The sequence below is a fragment of the Danio aesculapii genome, chromosome 7 (genome assembly GCF_903798145.1).
Source record: "Danio aesculapii chromosome 7, fDanAes4.1, whole genome shotgun sequence".
Lineage (NCBI taxonomy): Eukaryota > Metazoa > Chordata > Actinopteri > Cypriniformes > Danionidae > Danio > Danio aesculapii.
In genome coordinates, this window is record NC_079441.1 from 64,585,078 (window position 1) to 64,606,075 (window position 20,998).

The window sequence follows — 20,998 nt, forward strand, 5'->3', positions numbered from 1 at the left end:
TAAAATACTATTGATGAAAAATCTGAAATCACAGACAAATCCAAATGCTCAATGCAAGCGAGCTGCGCTCCAGACCTGTTCAGCTCGATGATGTATAATGTCCCCGACAGCGCCTGTTGTCCCATTTAGCAACTTGATAGCAACCGTCTTTTTAAAGAAGCGTAACCGATTTTTAAAAAATAATCAACAGTGTGATGGTACTGATGTGTTTTATGTCGTAGAATAAAACGTGAAAGTATCTTGAGTTTGTGTTGGCCACAAACCTTATTTAAGCAATTTAACTGAAATCCCATTGAAAAAAACCCATTGACTTTGGGACGAGGGAACAGGAACTGCTAAAATGCTTACTCGCTTCCGGATTTTTGCATACAAATTGACATCATAGTTTACATCATAGCATCATAGCATACTTGCGCTTCTCGTGTTATAAGTGTTTACAGACAGTTCATACACATTTTATTTTAGAGAGTGGGCATGAGGTTGACTGACTGTTAACACAACACAAAAGCGCATGCTTGTAGGGGCGTGATGTGGAGCCGATCCGCGAATCACAGCACATTATGTTAGATGACCAATCAGAGTCACTTGAGGGCGGGCCTTTCAGAGAAACTAGGAAATATGACGTTTTCATGTTTCATATATGAAAAAATAACGTGATTTTCTTCAAGTAAAACATGAGCACACATTGCTTTGCATCTTATAAACACAACCAAACCTTAAAGTTACATTCTGGACCACCCCTTTAAATAAATAAATAAATACTTCAGCTGTATTTGTGCGTAAAAAATGGCTGTTTGTATTTATTGCAGATGATCTAATGGCAGACCAAAGAATGGACATCTCCTCAACGATGAATGAGTTCATGTCGCCAAGTTCCACTGAGCTGATCAGCAGCTCCATGGGTTCCACAGGCATGGACTTCACCCGCAAGAGGAAGGGCAGCATCACCGACTATGAGTAAGAGACCCTCTGACTACATTTAAGAGTGCATTTACTTTTGTGTGCTCATAGTGATTTACTGTATGATCAAATGCTGATTCTGTGAGAAAACATATGGAGTGGTTGTGGGGATATAACTATATAGATAAGTGCTGAAATCAGTTTTGTTATTAGAAAAATAAAAGACCTTTAAAAAATATACAGTTGAAGTCAAAATGATTAGATTATTTAATTGTTTTTCAAATATTTCCCCAAGTCATGTTTAACAGAGCAAGGTTTTTTGTTTGTTTTACAGTATTTTCTATTACAGTTTTCATCTGGAGAAAGTCTTATTTCTTTTAATTTGGCTGAAATAAAAAAAGATATAAATTAAAAGCTAAGGCCAATGTTATAAGCTCCCCTTAAGAATCGTTTTGATTGGCTACAGAACAAACCACTGTTGTTCGATTATCCAACTACCCAAACTTTCCTAGTTAAACTAATTAAACTAGTTCATTCTTTAAATTGCACTGTGAGCTGAATATTAATATTTTTCTAAAATATCTAGTAAAATATTATGTACTATCATTATGGCAAGACAAAAGTTATTAATTATTTGAACTGTTAAACTGTTATAATTAAAAATGTGTTATGTAAATCAGCACTTGGTAAATTGTATTGCTAATAGAAAAAAAAGTATTTTACCTTGTCAAAGTGTTTTACAATATTATTACTTTAATATATTTTTAAGTTGGGAAATGCAGTGATTCATATTAGCTACTTCTTTAAAAAGAAAAACAACATTTAATAAAAGTTATTTTTTATGTCACAATCTTTTGAACGATTATGTGCGTTAAAGTATGTGAGTGGTGGAGACCAGGGAGTGGAGTTGTATAGTAAAAATAAAAGGTAGAACCATCTGTATTTTCTCTATAAACATTACACATAACATTTCATTGCATTAAGAATCCACAATAGTAATACTCTATATTATTAGAAATTTGAAAAAAAAAACCAATAATAATATATATTTATATTTATTTATAGTTATAGTTATAGTTATATATAGTATAGTATATATATATATATATATATATACACATATATACATACAGATATATACACACACACACACACACACATATATATATATATATATATATATATATATATATATATATATATATATATATATATATATATATATATATATATATATATATATACACACACATACATACACACATACATATATACATACATACATACATACATACATACATACATACATGTGTATATATATGTGTATGTATATATGTGTATGTATATATGTGTGTGTATATATATATACAGTGTATATATATATATATATATATATATATATATATATATATATATATATACATATATATACATATATATACACATATATATATACATACACATATATACATACACATATATATACATGTATGTATGTATGTATATAGTTTATGAAGTATTATCAAAAATACAGACTGGAAACGTGACAAAATTTTCCTTTTAATAGATGATCTGAAATTTAACTTGTCAATGTCTTTCTTTCTTCCCAGAATCGATGGATTTTCTTTTGAGTAAGTATCAAAACATATCAGTTACCTTCATTAAAAAAGGTCATTTGTAAAACCATCAATTCCATTCTTTTACTAAAGAGGACAAAGCTATGACCAAGGTCATAAACAATATAAAAAAGTGCTATTATAATATGTCACTGAAACATTACTAGCTACAGTCAGAGAACATATCTGTAAGTGTTTGTCTCTCTGTTTAAAGGAACAGTTTACTGTAAAAAAAGAACATTACAACTCCTCTAGAGTTAAATAAAATCTTTAAAAATGGCCAAAGAATATACATAATAAACAATACCTGTTTAAAGCTTGACACTTCTGTAGTTACATCATCATGATAGCGCAGTAAAGTTCCTTGATTATTACACTAGAATGATATAGATATGACCATAGTCAAAGCAACTTCTTTTTATTTTCTTTTGGTCCTAGTGCACAATGTAAGGTCAGAAAGGTCAAGCTTTAGATAGAAAAATGATCAAAAATCTTTTTTTTGAATTTTTTGAGCAAGATGCTAATGGTCTAATCCGATCTAATGATTTCTGCTAAGCTAAGCTAAAAGTGTTTCTGCCAGAACCAGAGATCGGCTGAATGGATTTAAAAATGGTAAAACTCAGCTGGTTTACTCTAGGGGAGTTGTAAAATGAGCCTATTTCCACAAAAGGTGGATGTTCCTTTAAGGACAAATACATCTAATTCAAAAAAGAAAAAAAGGAAATTTATCAACTCTTTGTATTTGAGAAAAATACCAATTTTATCCTCTTAGATCTGATTCTTCATGGATGAGATTCCTCATCCCAAGCTCACAGCTCACACAATCCCCTGAGAGTGACCGGTCAGTGAGTATGGATGAAGAGATGCCATGGTCAAACTGACCAGTCTGTTCTTGTTTTAAGACTTTAATGTACTTCAGAACCTTTTGACATTTGACTTCTCACTTCATGCAGAGGCACAAAGTGTTCAAGACCCAAATCTGTGACCCTCTTTTCTTTAATATGACTACCTGAACAGCCATGATCATTGAGCTGTCAGTTTATAAATCCATTATACAGCAGTTAGGGGAAATAAATGCTTAAACCTTATCCTCTGTATCTGATTCTATCATTTCAGTTTAGTTTAACCAGACTCTACCTGTCTGCTGGATATTAAGCTAATGTTTTTAACACAAACTTGCACAATATAATTTGAAGACTGTGTTATTACAGTAGTTTGACAATAAACATTTATTCAATTACCAGTATTGAAACACATATTTTCACCAAAATATATTATTTATAGTATATTAATATCACAGGAGAAAATTTGTCATTTTAGAATTGATTTTAGATGGAACTTTAAGGGTTTTGCATCTGAACTCTTCATTTATTACCTAAATCGTTAGTTATAATCAGCTATTTAGGTCACGGGAGTTTAGGTAACTACAAAGTTGGAATATAGAGCAGTTATTTAACCAACAAGGGGAGAAATAATCTGCAGTACAGTAGATGTTATCCGAGTGTCAAGGCCTCAGGTAAACAGCGTGTAAAATTTCTCTTATTCTGGCCAGTTATGAAACCAGCCATTATGAAACAGCTAATGCTGCATTAAATGGGAGTTACATCATATCGAGTCATAACATATTTCATACTGGTATTATACTGTGGGATTCTTGTCCGCTAATGACCTTTAGTGAGGAGAAATGAATCAGAGGTGGAATTATATACTGACTGTATTGACAATCCCTTTAGGAGAGGACTATTATTTTGTTTTAAAGAGAACTTTCATGTGGTTTGAGAAATTATTTATTTGAGTATAGATATGTATACAGTGTTTTGTATTGATAAGTCATTTAATAGGCTATCTAAGCTAATGTGTATGTTATTGTCTATTTTAAAGGGACAGTATGGACACAGACAAGGACAAACCACTTGGAAGGTAAACTACCTTGGAAGTTAAAAGTCAAATTGGTGATGCTTTACTTGAAGGGGGTGTTTGTAACGTCGGGAAACATTTATAATCATGACACAACACTTTCCATGGTTATGATGGACACTTTCCACTGTCATTAAGTGTCATTCACTCAATTATGTCAATTTATCTGCAAATGTGACATTGTTTGTGTTGGCTTTGTTTTGACAACTTGACATTACTTAGACAACATAACTTGTCATAAATCTGTCATAAACATGAGGCCATTATAATTGTCATTAATTTTATAACAGAGTCATTAATGTTTTTCTTGACCTTAACAACGGTTGTACAAATTGAATTTGTTATTAAAATGTTGTTGAATATAATGATGCTGTTTTTAGCAAATTCAGTTTGTTCCACTAAAAACAATATCACACAATTTCAAGGTCTCATGACAATAACGTTTATGACCAGATTTATAAGTATAGATTTAGATGATTTATGCTGTAATATCATGTTGTCATATTAAAGACTTCTCAAACAGTGTCCTCTTTGCATTTAAAATGACATTACTGAGTGAATGATATTTAATGACTGATGTCATAAGCATGCATAAAGTCTTTTCTCTCAAATTATTTTAATTTTTAAAATTATAATATACAGATACAGGTTCATGGCAGTTGGGAAGACTGTAAGCCAGGGGTGGGCAAACTCGGTCCTGGAGGGCTGGTGTCCTGCACAGTTTAGCTCCAACTCTGATCAAACACACCTGCTTGTAGATAATTAGGGATCTTGGAGACACTAATTAGCTTGTTCAGGTGTGTTTGATCAGAGTTGAAGCTAAACTATGCAGGACACTGGCCCTCCAGGACCGAGTTTGCCCACCCCTGCTGTAAGCAGTAGTCTTAATGAATAAAAAATCAGAGAGACAAGAGTTAGTTGTTGCTTCATGGTCCTCTTTGTTGTCTTTTATAACACTTACACATTTGTATGTTAGAGTCAGTAAGACACTTTAAATCACATATTGATCCATGTTGGATAAAATAATAGACACTGTAAGATAATTAAATCAAATCACATCACAATACATAAATAAATAAACTAACAAACAAATAACAACATGCTATTAACAACATTAACATTACTGTGTCTGAAGGACAACTCAGTGAAGTAGTTATGGTAAGTAATATACACAAATCACTCTGAATACATCAAAGCAAATCACACTTGAAAACATGAATAAACTTCTATATGACATAGACACCTTAAAATTATTAATAAAATAATCAATTAAAACTAATTAGTTATGCATTAAAGTATATGAATTGCAATTTGATATCACATTTAATTAATTTAACTGACCTTAGTAATAAATGAGAGAGCAAAGACTTTGTCCTATTTGTTGTCTCTGGATGCGCTACAGTCATCATGGTAACTTAACTCTCTCAACTGCATAACTCAGAAATCAGAAAATGCAGCTAAACTGTTCAGTGAAAACTCACTATAAATGCATTTAAATACAACATATATACATGTATAAATACAAATAAACAAGTAAAAGGGACAAATATATAAATAACTTACTTTGTGACCCAAACTCAACTGTTTATTTTTTCCCCAATTTTTGTTTACCGGAGAGAAGATTTTTTCAACACATTTCTAAACATAATAGTTTTAATAACTCATTTCTAATAACTGATTTATTTTATCTTTGCTATGATGACAGTACATCATATTTGACTAGATATTTTTTCAAGACACTTCTATACAGCTCAAAGTGGCATTTAAAGGTTTAACTGGGTTGATTAGGTTAACTAGGCAAGTTAGGGTAATTAGGCAAGTTATGGTTTGTTCTGTAGACTATCTAAAAATGTAGCTTAATAGGGCTTATAATTTCGACCTTAAAATGGCTTTTAAAAAAATTAAAAACTGCTTTTATTCTAGCGAAAAAAAAAATGTGCTGGATAAGTTGGCGGTTCATTCCGCTGTGGCAATCCCAGATAAATAAAGGGACTAAGCCGAAAAGAAAATGAATGAATGAATATTGTGAAAATTTTCTTGCTCTGTTAAACATAATTTGGGAAATAATTAAATCAATAAAAAAAATTACAAATAAATAGATTGAGATATTCAAAAACAATGCTGAAAGAAAAAAATATATTAAAAAACTCAATAAAAACCCAAACCGGGAAAGGCTTGGGGCCGAGAGTTGGGGGAAGGGGTCTCCTTAATTCAGATTACTAAACCTTTAAGTCTTAAATCTCCATCTTCATGATTATATGTCATGTCATGATTATGAAGTCTTATGAACACCTCCTTCAATTAAACTGTTACCACAGAATCTTACTAATTTCTTAATTTTTTCTATTTTTCATTCCCCATTAATGTTTCTTTTTTAGATTGCGTTTAAAAATAATAATAATTATAAAGATTTAAAAAAAAAATTAGAAAGCTGCACCTGTTTGCGTACTGTAGGTTCTGCTGTTTATACTCAGCCTGCATAATGAATTATTTTTCTCTTTTTCACACTTTTCTCTTAACAGGGCCGATCAGCAGATGAAGAATGCAAGGTGTTGTAATCCAGAGCATTTCTATGTGTTTTATTAGTGGATGAAGATGATTTGACTTCATAATGCATGCTATTTCTTCTAACTGTAACTCTGTTTTGGATTCTTGCTTGTCAACAGAGAGGCTCACAGTCAGATAGAGAAGAGACGCAGAGACAAGATGAACAGCTTCATTGATGAGCTGGCTTCATTAGTGCCTACCTGCAATGCCATGTCCCGCAAGCTGGACAAACTCACGGTGCTGCGCATGGCCGTCCAGCATATGAAAACTCTACGAGGTGGGTCTTTCTTAGACAAGTTGTTTTGTAACTGAGTATTGTAACACGAAATCACCTGAAGTAAATGTATGAGTCGTGCTGGCAAAATGAGATGTATAACAAGTTAAATACAGCCAAACCAAAAATAATTGATACATTTAACACTTTATCACAGTTTATTCGCTGTCATTTAGAAAATGGTGAAAAATAAATAAATAATTGACAGGAATTCAGCTGTTCACACTTAAATAGAAGGGTACAGTATCAGCTATCAGTAAGTTGTTGGCCTTTCAGTTTCTTATCGTCATTGTAAGCCTGCAGTCTCAGCTGATATCATGATTCATGAAAACCTAAACTTATTTATTATTTTTCTAAATTTCTGTTTTATTTTTAATCCACTTAATGAAGAATCTTTGATCATAATATGTCACAGTTTGCTTTATTTTGGTCATCTCATTCCAATGAATAAACATTATAGTGTTCTGCACCAACTAGTAGTGGTGTGAACCTACACTGGTCTCATGGTTCGGTTTGGTTACGATTATCATGTCATCGATTGGGTTCAATTCGATACCTCGGTGCATCACGGTGCATTGATGATGCTTTCCATACACAGTTTTAAATTTTCTTCACAGCACAGCAATTCTTGTATTAAAATGTATAACTATATTTATATTTAGCCTATATACTATTTGTCATGATCACCAACGATCTGACCTCCAGAGGTCGCTGGAAAACATTCACACTCACACAAACTAAAAATCCGCCAGTTCATGGACTACAACTTCATATATGCACTCCGTTCACACACATGTTCTAGATCCTGACTGATTACACTCGCACAGCTGAAGCTGCTCAAGGACTGATTCATGAAATATATGTACTGCTCAAACACAAACACTGTTGCTGAGTCTTGTTATCTGCTATAGTGACACTACAACGTGTTTCCTTTGTCTGCCTTTGTTTAATCTTGTTTGCTGCCTGCCTTGTGACCATCTGCCTGTTAATTTGATTACGACTCTGGATTTCCCATATACATCTGTTTGCCCCTGCATTGACCATTGCTTGCCTGACCTCGCTAATAAACCTGCATGTGGATCCGCACCTTTGTTGTCAGTGTCACATTCCTGGTTACACTATTTGTAATACAATTTTGTCCTTTAATACAAACAGTCAGATATATAAACTGTACCTTTAAACAACACAAGCATTTATAGCACATAAACAAATATAAACATCCCACTCGCTTTCTGAGCCTTGTCTACAAAGTTCTTCCTTACACCCCTTTGATTGGTCACGTGCTCATCAGAAAGGGCTGCGTTTGGCTCTTACGAGCTGGCGTTGTTCACAGATGAGTGACACTGATAAATGGCAGCAGCGATTACAGCTGATTCATGATAGACATGGTGGAGAAAACTCTGCAGACACGTGCTTGTGTCTGTATCCAGAAGTAGTGCTGTAACAGCCGAGAGCAGTGAGGAAAAGTTACCTCACGACAACAGCCTCCCTCGCCAAAGTAAGCTACATCGACATAGCGCATATGAGATAAATGACGTCAGTACATAACCAGTTATGATTATTACTGAACCGATACTGAATTGTCTGCGTCTGCATTGCGGTGCACCGAAGAAACAATTAATTTCGACAAAAAGTATAATTGTATGTGGTGTATGAACAGTTTTTGGTTTGACTATAGCAGTTTTGGTCGAATTTGAGGTGATCACAAAACGGAGTGTTAAGTCCTCATCTACAGATTCTAATCCTCCAAAATATAAATAAAAACGTTAGGATTGAAACACAATATATCGCAAAATTATGGTTATTGCGATAATAGTATATGTGATATACTTATCGCAGACATGTGTGGTAAATTAAACGTTATTTCATACATTGCTTGTTTAGCAAAATTTGACCAATCAGATGGGGCCTTCCTATCTTTATCCCCACCTCCTTATTAGTTGCTGTTCTGCTATTGGCCCATAGGCGAACCCAGAGCTGAAAATAAATACTCACAAGACGAGAGAAAATGTATGCTCCAGCGCAGCCTGCACGTGATGGCATAGCCCTTGCCGTGGCCGTCGCTGACGCGCACCTCTCAAAAAATATAACTACACGTTGCAACGACACAGCGCAAGCTTTGTGATTGGTCGGCTTGGTAGCGCTGACGAGTGTGGGTGGGACTGAGAGCTGCACGAACCCGATGGAGCGAGTGTTTACAAGCGTGGAGTCCCGTGAAGGAGCTCTAGATGGAAACTTTTGTTTGTGTTTACCTTATAATTAAAATTGTTGCGCGTCCACCAGTTCCCGCCTCTGAATGCGCAAGTTTTAGCTACTTCTACATTAAGGTAGCGTTCAGACAAAAACAAAACACCAGCAAAGAAACTCTACACATAGGAACATAACCTCACTGCCAACTAGCCTTTTGGTAGTGTTATTGCAGAGCAACACAAACAGCACGCAGAAGTATAAATGCACGACTACGTGCATTGTATGCGCCATGGGTCATGCCGATCAATCGACGCAGAAGTATAAACCAGGCTTTAAACTCGATAAAACACAGTTTATTTCAATTGTATCTTTTTCTTGATTGTATTTGTCTATGCCTGTAGATTAGATTTAGTATATTTTATGCACAATTCACTGACGCACAGGATCATCTCAATCAATCTATAAAATTATAAATTCTTTCCAAATAGAAATATTAACTAATCTGGTGAAATTATACTCCTTATTTCAATATATATCGCAGAATAACAAAATATTGCAATGTTAGATTTTTCCAATATCGTGCAGCCCTTCTTCACAATAATATTGCAGATTTTTTCCAGTATCGCTCTACTCTAATTGAAACACTGGCTTTTCCATTTAAATTATTTTAATTAATTGTTCAAATCATTATTTATTTTTAAATAGACTAACGGAATTAACATTCTATTAAAAGCTTCAGTAAATTTTATTATTTTTGTGTACCATAATAAACTTTTGTTTTGGAACTTTCATAAAAGTTTAACTGGATTTAGTGTATCACTTCACCAAATGACATGAATTTTAGCATGTATTTTACAGGTCCCCACATAATACAGAATCATGAGAACCAAAACCCACATAGACACTAAGCAATTAAATTTATAAAACGAAAATATGAAGAATGTTATGTAATAGTGTTCTATTTTCTATGGAAAATATACAGTATGTTCCCACTTTTTTCTTCATAAAGCTAAAATAGAGAGCACAAACACACAAGTATATGTCTGCTTCCATTTGACATTATGAATAAACAAATTCAAAACTAAAAGACGCTACATTTTTTTATTTTCATGGAGAAATTAAAGGGGTAGTTCACCCAAAAATGAAAATATACTCACCATTATTTGTTTCAAACACAACAGAAGAAACCTGTAACCATTCACTTCCATAGTAAGAAAAACAAATACTATGAAATTCAGTGGTTACAGGTTTTCAGCTTTCTTAAAATGTATTTTTTTCATGTTTAACAGAAGAAAGAATCACAAAATAAGGTTTGAAAAAATTGAAAGGTGAATAAATAATGACAGAATTTTCTTTTTTTGGGTGAACTAACCCTTTAAGGGCACATTGTGATGGAAGTCACAAATAAACAAATCGTCACCTTGGAATTATAAGGTTCTATCTGCATTGTAAATGATTTTAAGATATTGAGCATGATAGTTTTTGCATTCCATATAGCAAACAATATGTGTGTAACAGTTCTCTTTTATACATCAACATGACAGAGACCCTAAATACACTCTAAATGTAAATTATTTGCAAATTGGAGTTAAAAAAAAAAACATGGTAAATACAGATAGAACCTTCTAATTCTGAAAAGTCATTTTCCACTTGGAATTATAAGGTTCTATCTAGCAGATCATTCATTGTAGCATTACTTTTCAAGAAATACAACCAAAAAATATATAATTTGGTGTTGTAACAATATATTAATACTTGAGAAAGTTAAATTTTTTGCTTTCAATGACATTTATTTTATGTTTTAGGATGATGTTAATTTTATCTAATTAATATGTTAATATTTACAACATTTTATGCTTTATATGAATTATTGAATTGATTGATTGAATTATATGCCCCATAAATTAAATTAAGTATTTGCCCTTCAATGTAAAGACTTTAAAAGAAAACAAACAATAAGCAAATGAGTTTAATAAACCTTGAAAAATGTTTCACTTACCATTTATACATAAATAAAAATATTTAACATTTAATATATAAAATTTTTGTTAAATATCTGTTTCTTTTTCAACAATGTAAAACGTAACATTTATCTCACTGTCAGAAAATACTTCTAAATCATCACATTTACACATCTTACACACACACATATATTTATATCTATATATATATATATATATATATATATATATATATATATATATATATATATGTATGTATGTATATGTGTATATATATATATATATATATATATATATGTATGTATGTATGTATATGTGTATATATATATATGTGTATATATATATATATATATATATATATATATATATATATATATATATATATATATATATATATATATATATATATATATATTGTGTGGTGTTGTAGCATTATTTAGTCGACTCTGATTTTATGTGATTTTTATGTTTCTTTCTGGTCTTTCCCGCTGTCAATGGAGCAGTCTGGTGAAATGGCAAAGAAATCTGATCCTAATTGGTCCTTGTTTTGTATTAAAAATGCTGATTGGCTCACAGACAGAACCTTATAGAGCCAAGCTAGAGTTCAACTTTGTAAATAAACCGTTTTCTAAATAAAAAGTCTTAAAATGTAAACAACTTATACAAAAACATCACATAATGTAAATAAGATGTAATTTAGTACGAATATGTGAATAACTCAATTTTGACAAAAATTTCAGATAGAACCTTATAATTCTAAGGTGACGAAATGAATTCTTGATTAATAGTGAGCGATTTGTGCCTATTTTGTGCATTTAAAACTGTTTTTGACAATTGTTCACTTGTTAATTCTCTGAGCACATCCTTTGTATAATTAGCACTACTAACTGATCACTTTATTTTATACTGTCTTTTCAAGGTGCTGCAAACCCTTATACTGAAGCTAACTACAAGCCGGCCTTTTTATCAGACGATGAGCTGAAGCACTTAATATTAAAGGTAGGCGACGTTAAAATGAGTCTCTCTGTGTTGGGTGATAAACCCAGGCTGCGATTCACTGATGATTCACTCATGTTCTCAGGCTGCTGATGGATTTCTCTTCGTTGTGGGCTGCGATCGGGGGAAGATCCTTTTTGTCTCTGAGTCTGTCTACAAAATTCTAAATTACAGTCAGGTAAATACCACGTCATGATATGATGCGTATCAGCATATACAGTTGAAATCAGAATAGTTGGCCCTATTTTTATTAGTCCTCTTGTATGTTTTTTCCCTAATATCTGTTTGATGGAAAGAAGTTTTTTTTTCAACACATTTCTAAACATAATAGTTTTAATAACTCAGGGCGTACTCACACTATGTACAGTGGCCATGAACCGGGCCAAAGCATGCTTGTCCCCTCTCCAGTCTCCCCCTACGGCCCGCACTTACATTACATTCGGGCATTACGTCATCGATGATCCGCTGTTCAGTAAGCGCAGTAAGTTATATTGTTTTAGTTGTTTGGGATGAGGTGACACTCAGTCAAATATTTTGCCGAACAGATCAGCCACTTTTGACGCTCATAAACAATCATAAAGTCCTCATGCTGCAGGAATTAGGAGGTTTGCTGAGGGCACAGCTGTCGTGCAGTGAGGGGTTTGCGTCTTTAAAAAACTACGACAGTTTATGTTCATTGAACAGTAAGAGTGATTAATAAATCTATATGAAACAGTCCCTTAAAAGTTAAGTCTCACTTTCAGTTTCGGGCTCAGGCACATTTTACACACACACACACATGTACGCACACGCACACACACACACACACATGCGTACTGTGGCAAAGCCCAAGTGAACCACGCTCTGGCACGCCTCTTCCAACCGGGCCAGGGCTGGCCAAGTGAACCGTGCCTGAGCCTGATTCAGAGCACTCGCACTACTTAACTGATCCGGGAAACTAGCCTGTGCACGGTTTGGATAGCATAGTGCGAGTACGCCCTCATTTCTTATGACTGATTTCTTTTATCTTTGCCATAATGACAGTACATAATATTGTACAAGATAATTTTCATACTAATATTCAGCTTAAAGTGACATTTAAAGGCTTAACTAAGTTAATTAGGGTAATTAGGCAAGTCATTGTATAATGATTTTTTTTTCTGTAGACAATCGGAAAAAAAAACACTACTTAAGGGGGCTTATAATATTGACCTTAAAATGGTTTTAAAAAACCTTAAAATTGCTTTTATTCTAGCCGAAATAATAAAAAAAAACTTTCATCAGAAGAAACAATATTATAGAAAATACTGTAAAAATTTCCTTGCTTTGTTAAACATAATTTGGGAAATATTTGAAAAAGAAACAAAAATTCACAGGAGGGCAGATCATTTTGACTTCAAATGTATTTAATCATCAGACAGTGATGTGACTCACCATCTATCTGTTTTCTCTCTGTCTTACAGAATGACCTGATTGGCCAGAGTTTGTTCGATTATTTGCATCCTAAAGATATTGCAAAAGTCAAAGAGCAGCTTTCATCCTCCGATACAGCTCCACGCGAGAGACTCATCGATGCTAAAAGTTAGTCTCTGCCTCTGATTTGTGGTTATATCAAGGCTAATCCTCATTTTACTAAGTGGCTAATACCCCTGAGACCAATATTCTGTATGATGTACCTAGAACATCTACACTGGAAAAAATGCTCTTCTTAGATTTTTTGGCTTGTTTCTAGTTCAAATATCTAAAAACGCTTAATATTGTCTTGTTTTTAGAAATATAATGCTGAGTTTGTTCTTAAAACAAGCAAAATAATGTGCCAATGGGGTAGGTAAAATAATCTTACGTCAAAATGAAAAACGTGATTATTTTGCTAACAACATTGGCAGATTATTTAGCTTGTTTTAAGAAAAAAACTCACATAATTTTGGCATATTATTTCTTAAAAAATGTTTTTCCTGTTCAGAAAATACTTCTTGATTTAAGCCTTTTTAAATATTTGGACTAGAAACATTAGAAACATAACAAACAGTTCAAGTAAGAAAAGCATTTTCTGCAGTGTACTGCCTCAGCCAACGATGCTAATAGCTAAAGTATGCATACGTTAAACAATATGTGCTCTTAAGATTAGCTTCATTTATATGTTTTGATTGGATGGTATCACAGTCTGAAGCTTAAAAATCTAAATCTAACCATTATGCAATGTCCAATTTTTTTTTAGGTGTGCTTAGCATTGACTTTTGGCATCAAGTGTCAACTTCTCCACACTAAACTTGCTGAAAAAAAAAATGTATTTCTTTTTTTAAACAGCATATGGAACATTTTGAAGGCTACATTAGGGTCAGATATTGAAAGTAGAAGTTTAGAGCTACGCTCTACAACTTAATTTTGCTTAAGTACAACATGACTGTGCTGGTTCACCAGCTAGACAAGCACTGTACTGGCACTATATCAGGACCAACATGGAATTCATTACAACTTGGAATTTAAAGGCACAATATGCAATAATTTTTTCATTAAAATATGCAAAAATGTTCAAATAATCAGGGGTCCATTCTTCGTACCTCGCTTAAATGATCTAAGATCCTCGAAATCATGATCAGCAATGCAACGATTGGCTGACGGCACAGCAGCGTAATGACATCATCTGATTAATATTCAATTACCCATATGAGAAAAATGACATCAAATTCGTAGTAAATGGTTTGTTAAATATGATACGCAATAACTTTCAACATTTGTTGTGAGCTGCAGGCTTTACACTTTCATGTGTCAAGAGTATTCAACATTTTTTTAAATGACTCTGACGTTTTTAATGTAAATATTAAGTGTAAGTAAAATGTTAAGTACAGTAAGGACTTTCATGTTGCTACATATGCTGGGGTATTAATTACAAAGGTGCTTGATTTAAAATGAATGGTGCTTTAAAAAGTCCTTGAATCTGCTGTTCATGTGTTGGAACCCTGCTTATAACAAAACCATAAATTGTATTTAAAATGAGAAATCAGCACTGCTTCCTAACCATGTGATCACTAGCGTAAGAACCGGAAGTGGTCGAATGCGGCATACTAAAAGTTCCGCTACTTTTTTGCCATTTTGTGTGTTTTATTTTGCTTCGAGGGTTTTTAGTTTTACTCTGCTTCAAACCACCATGCTATTAAAGTCCCCATGAAATCAAAACTAACCATATAATTTTGTTAGCTTACATTGCTAGTTTTGTTGTGAACAATTCATCTGTGCATGTCATTCAGAAAAAAAAAATACCCTTCTAATCTTTAATTACGTCGCTCCAACAGAAATGGTGAGGAGGAGTCTGTTAGGTTGTAATAACTCTCCTTAAACCCTTTTCCAGATCTTTCTGAATTAACTTACTTTACTACATCCATTCAATTCGCAGTAGGAACACAAAGTCACGCCCACTGTTTTGTCATTTAATATTCTGTTTGTCTAGGAACTGCACAATACACAAAAAAAAGTGGACTTTTTAAGTTTTGAATACTTTAGCTTATCCATGAGCATGAGTAATAGAATTTAATGAAAATGATAACTCCCATGATTTCACACTCAGTCACTGCGTCATCAAACTACACCTTTGTTTGTTGTGAATGCGCACCCTCTAGTGGAGAAAATGACATACTGCGTCCTTAAAAATATGCTCCAAAAATGTTGTATAGGTTATCCCAGGCTTTATGCACATTTGAAATATTGTGCTAGTTTTTTAAAAATGATTTGCGATGTTATGTTCTCAGCCGGGCTGCCGGTCAGGACAGACATCGCCCCGAGTCCCTCCAGACTGTGCTCAGGGGCCCGACGCTCCTTCTTCTGCAGGATGAAGTGCAACAGGCCCATGGTCAAAATGGAGGACAAGGATTTTCCCTCCACTTGCTCCAAAAAGAAAGGTAAATCAGTTCACTTTTCTTATTGTTTAAATCTTTAAAAGTGTCTACAAAGGCGCACCTGTTGTAATATTTAGTGTTCTTATTTGTTCTCTTGGTTTGCTCTTGTCTATGACAGTTTATTAAACTATGAGACAAATTACACAACTTTTGTGCTGTGCGGTTCTAAGTGTGAACATTATCAACAGCAAATTTTACTCTCTAATCCAATCTATCAGTTGTACCCTTCAGAATCCTTCGTTCAGTAGGACCCACTTTTGACCATTTTGGTTTGGTAGGACATTTCAATATGGCAGCCATGATTGTTTTCATTCCACTTTTTCACTGCACTTTAGAAAATTATGTTTGGAGCATATTGCCAATTGGTTAAATGTACAAATCTTTGGGTATATTGACACCATACATCATGCACGCCATCACCTCACACTGAACACACCACATCAATTTAGTAACAGCACCACCTATTGGTCAAAAGTGATAAACCATTAAATCATACTTGAAACTTCTAGGTATACTTGAAGTTTTCAGCATATTCGAGGTCAGTATTTCCCAACACTGTTCCTGAATGCACACCAACAGAACACATTTTCAACCTCTTCCTAATCAAACACACCTGAATCAACTCATCAGAACATTAGACGAGACTCCAAAACCTAAAAGGAATGGTTCAGATAAGGGGGACATCCAAAATATGTATTGTTGGTGTACCTCTAGGAACAGGGTTGGAAAACACTGTTCTAGGTATATTATGAAAACCATCACAGTTATGATGGTATTTATGAATTTCTGACCTCTGTGTACAATTTGATCAGCTTAATGTACATCTAGTCACTTATTGTTGGAATGAGGAATATGTACAGCAAGTGTACAGCAAGTGTACAGCGATAAACTTCTGGTGAAAGATTAATGTGACTATTTTCAATTTCATAATGATATTTTTTACAGAATTGATAATGAAATTTCAATAAAATATAGTCTGTTACATAGACTTAAGCTTTCATTTAGCTGTTCAAGTGTAAAATGAATTGAAAGACATCAGGAGCAGTAGGCGAGCACAGAAAATACATTTAAACACATGGCGCAGAACAGTATAATTGAAGGCAGTGCTTGTCTGGTCTGAGACCCAGTGTACACTCACTGGCCACTTTATTAGGTACACCTTCTAGTTAGATTGTACCCCATTTTGCTTCAGATCTACCTTAATCCTTCATGGCATAAATTCAACAGGGTACTAGAAAGATTCCTCAGAAATATTGGTCCGTATTGACATGATAGCATCACGCAGTTGCTGCGGATTTGTCGGCTGCACATCCTTGATGCGAATATCCCGTTACACCACGTCCCAAAGTTGCTGTATTGGATTGAGATCTGGTGACTGTGGAGGCCATTTGAGTACAGTGAACTCATTGTCATGTTCTGAGATGATTCGCGCTTTATGACATGGCGTGTATGACATCCTGCTTGGAAGTAGCCATCAGAAGATGGGTTCACTGTGGTCATAAAGGGATGAACATGGTCAGCAACAATAATCAGGTATGCTTTGGCATTGACATGATGCTCAATTGGTACTAATGGGCCCAAAGTGTGCCAAGAAAATATCCCCCACACCATTACACCACCACCATCAGCCTGAACTGTTGATACAAGGCAGGTCGCAGCAAAAAATCGAGACTCATCAGACCAGGCAACATTTTTCCCAATCTTCTATTGTCCAATTTTGGTTAGCCTGTGCAAATGGTAGCCTCAGTTTCCTGTTCTTAGTTGACAGGAGTGGCACCCAGTGTGGTCTTCTGCTGTTGCTGTTGCCTTACTATCAGCTGGAAGCAGTCTGACCATTCTCCTCTGACCTTTGGCACCAACAAGGCATTTGCGCCCACAGGACTGCCACTCACTGAATATTTTCTCTTTTTTTGGACCATTCTCTGTAAACCCTAGAGATGGTTGTGCATGAAAATCCCAGTAGATCAACTGTTTCTGAAATACTCAGACCATCCCGACTCACCCCAACAACCATGCCACGTTCAAAGTCACTTAAATTCTTCCCCATTCTGATGCTCGTCTTGACCATGTCTACATACCTAAATGCGTTGAGTTGCTGCCATGTGATTGGCTGATTAGAAATATGAGTTAAGGAGCAGTTGGACAGGTGTACCCAATAAAGTGACCGGTGAGTGTATATTGGATCTCAACATTGTTGGTTTACAAAAAATCAAAAATCAAATACCCTGTTGCACTACTACACTTGATTATGGATTTATTGTGAAAAAAACAAGGAAGCATGTTAAATGAGAATCTGAAATATTTTATGGCATATTTAAAAATAATAATAATTAAAAAATAAATAAAAAAAGGGGGTTTAATTAAAAAATATATTTTAAATATTTTTTTATTTAAAAAAATATATATTCTTACACTTCATATATTCATATTTTTCATAGTATATGTATTAAGTCCGGTACTTACCATAAATTGACATATCTACCAATTGGTAGAGGTTGATATTTAAGAAATTATGGGAGGTGTTGAAAAAAATGCATTGAATGTGTTAACTAGCAACATTAGCGGTTAGGAAATGCAGTCCAAACGTTTTTTTTGGTGAGGTAGTTAAAAACAGTGAGTGATAGCTCACAGGAAATGATTGAGCTGCCTTCACATTAAAAGTCTCTGTGTGTGTATACCCCATTGCTCTGAATATTGTATTCTGCTCTGCTGGTGTTTTAATTAGTGTATGAAGTCATATTTCTAAATGTTGCTTTCTTCTTCCTACAGCTGATCGCAAGAGCTTCTGCACCATCCACAGCACTGGCTATCTGAAGAGCTGGCCGCCCACCAAGATGGGTTTAGATGAAGACAATGAGCCTGATAACGAAGGCTGTAATCTCAGCTGCTTAGTGGCCATTGGCCGGTTACATCCTCATATTGTCCCACAACCCGTGAATGGAGACATCCGGGTGAAGCCCACAGAGTATGTCTCACGCCACGCCATCGATGGGAAGTTTGTCTTTGTGGACCAAAGGCAAGTGGTGACCTAACATGAAATGATGTTGCTGTTGATGTTTCAAGGTGCCAACATATTTTTGCGAAATTTTACAAACAAAATGGAGAAAGGGGAATGTGTGCAAATAAGAAATTGATATAATTGACTGCTGGTGGACAAAAAAAGTTTATATATGAATGTTTTATGTACATATTTGTAGTTTCATCCAATAGCAAGCCTCTTGGTTAAGCAGCAATGGCGAAGATTCATATAGCAGTATTATAAGATTTTTTTAAAGGTCCTGTGAAATTCAAATAAAATTATTAAGATGTTAGCAAGTGTGCTCAAAAACAATGACGAAATTAGTGTTTAGAAAATATTAAACTAATATAAACATGAAAAATTTGCAGTTTGTCACTTTCGGTATTGGATGTTTTTTTAAAAAAGGGAAGAAGCTACTCTATGTCCCACCCTCTCTTCAATTTTCAGTTGCGATTTCGGCAATCATCAAAAATGAACATTTCAAAGCACTTTGTAAGACCTTAATAAATTAAAATAAGTGGTTATCTTTAGCTAGTGTGCTCAAAAACAATAACAAAATTTGCATTTCGAAAATATTAAACGGATATAAACATGCAAAGTTTGCAGTTCGTCACTTCTGCTATTGGCTGGTTTTTTTTCAGTTGCGATTTTGCCAAACATCGAATAAAAATTGCACATTTCAATGCACTTTGTGGGACCTTAATTAATTAAAATAAGTGGTTATCTTTAGCTAGTGCGCTCAAAAACAATAACAAAATTTGCATTTCGAAAATATTAAAGGGATATAAACATGCAAAGTTAGCAGTTCATCACTTCTGCTATTGGCTGTTTTTTTAAAAGGGGAGGAGCTACTCAGTCCCATCCTCTTTCATTTTTCAGTTGCGATTTCGCCAAACATCGAATAAAAAATGCACATTTCAAAGCACTTCTTTAGTGGTTATTTAGATTGATTCATTTGTACTTTGGCAAGAATAGCTTGTTTTTCAATGCTCTTTTCAAAATAGGTGTTTTCATCACCCTTCAAATGATGGAAATGTATCCATCTCACAAGACTTCCATATATCGCAAAAAATTTTTAATCCTTACACATGGTGGTTTTTGTAAAATTTAAACTTTGCTAAACTTTTTATTTTACAAAACAAAAGTAGCATAGGATAGGGGTGGGCGGTACACCGGTGTCATAGTCATCACCGGTGTGACATTGCGCCACGACATGGATTTTCTAATGCTGTCAATACCGTAATAAATCAATTATGCGCCTTGAACGGCTGCATTTACATCAATAATAGCTAATTCTAAATAATAAGGCATTCAATTTTCTTCAAACGTTCAGTTGTGGTCTGAATACCTGTCCTTATACTACAGGGCTCGAAATTGCAACCATTTTGGTCGCATGAGCTCCCGAAATTTAATCTATGCGCCCTCATAATATATTTGGGAGCATTTGTGTGTCTGAATATAATGAACAGGGAGCTTTTGTTACTGCAGGAAATGCAAACGGCTGAAGAGTGAAAAGTGCACAGGTTTGCAAACCTCACCTAAAGTTATAATAATAATAATGGCGCAGATGACAGCGATCATGACATGAGGTAAATGTTGATCCGCCAGCTGAGATCAATCGAGTGTTTTCGGAGAAGGTGCCCGAATCTCGATGCGTTGCATTCACCGCGTGTTCATCGCAAATGTCCGCTAAATATAAAATCTAA

The 20,998-nt window shown here is 34.2% G+C and overlaps 1 protein-coding gene across 3 annotated transcripts in view; it reads left to right on the top strand.

The window, feature by feature from the left end:
* bmal1b (basic helix-loop-helix ARNT like 1b) overlaps positions 1-20,998 on the top strand; it is a 58,592-nt gene that overhangs the window by 25,412 nt on the left and 12,182 nt on the right. For 2 of the 3 annotated variants that reach the window (XM_056462350.1, XM_056462351.1), the window contains 11 exons: positions 810-957; positions 2,511-2,531; positions 3,289-3,357; positions 4,398-4,436; positions 6,956-6,982; positions 7,100-7,257; positions 12,325-12,404; positions 12,487-12,579; positions 13,844-13,961; positions 16,127-16,276; positions 19,043-19,289. In XM_056462350.1, coding sequence (XP_056318325.1) covers positions 810-957; positions 2,511-2,531; positions 3,289-3,357; positions 4,398-4,436; positions 6,956-6,982; positions 7,100-7,257; positions 12,325-12,404; positions 12,487-12,579; positions 13,844-13,961; positions 16,127-16,276; positions 19,043-19,289 — 1,150 coding nt within the window. The remainder of the gene's footprint in view (positions 1-809; positions 958-2,510; positions 2,532-3,288; positions 3,358-4,397; positions 4,437-6,955; positions 6,983-7,099; positions 7,258-12,324; positions 12,405-12,486; positions 12,580-13,843; positions 13,962-16,126; positions 16,277-19,042; positions 19,290-20,998) is intronic. The other variant, XM_056462353.1, reaches the window with a different exon arrangement.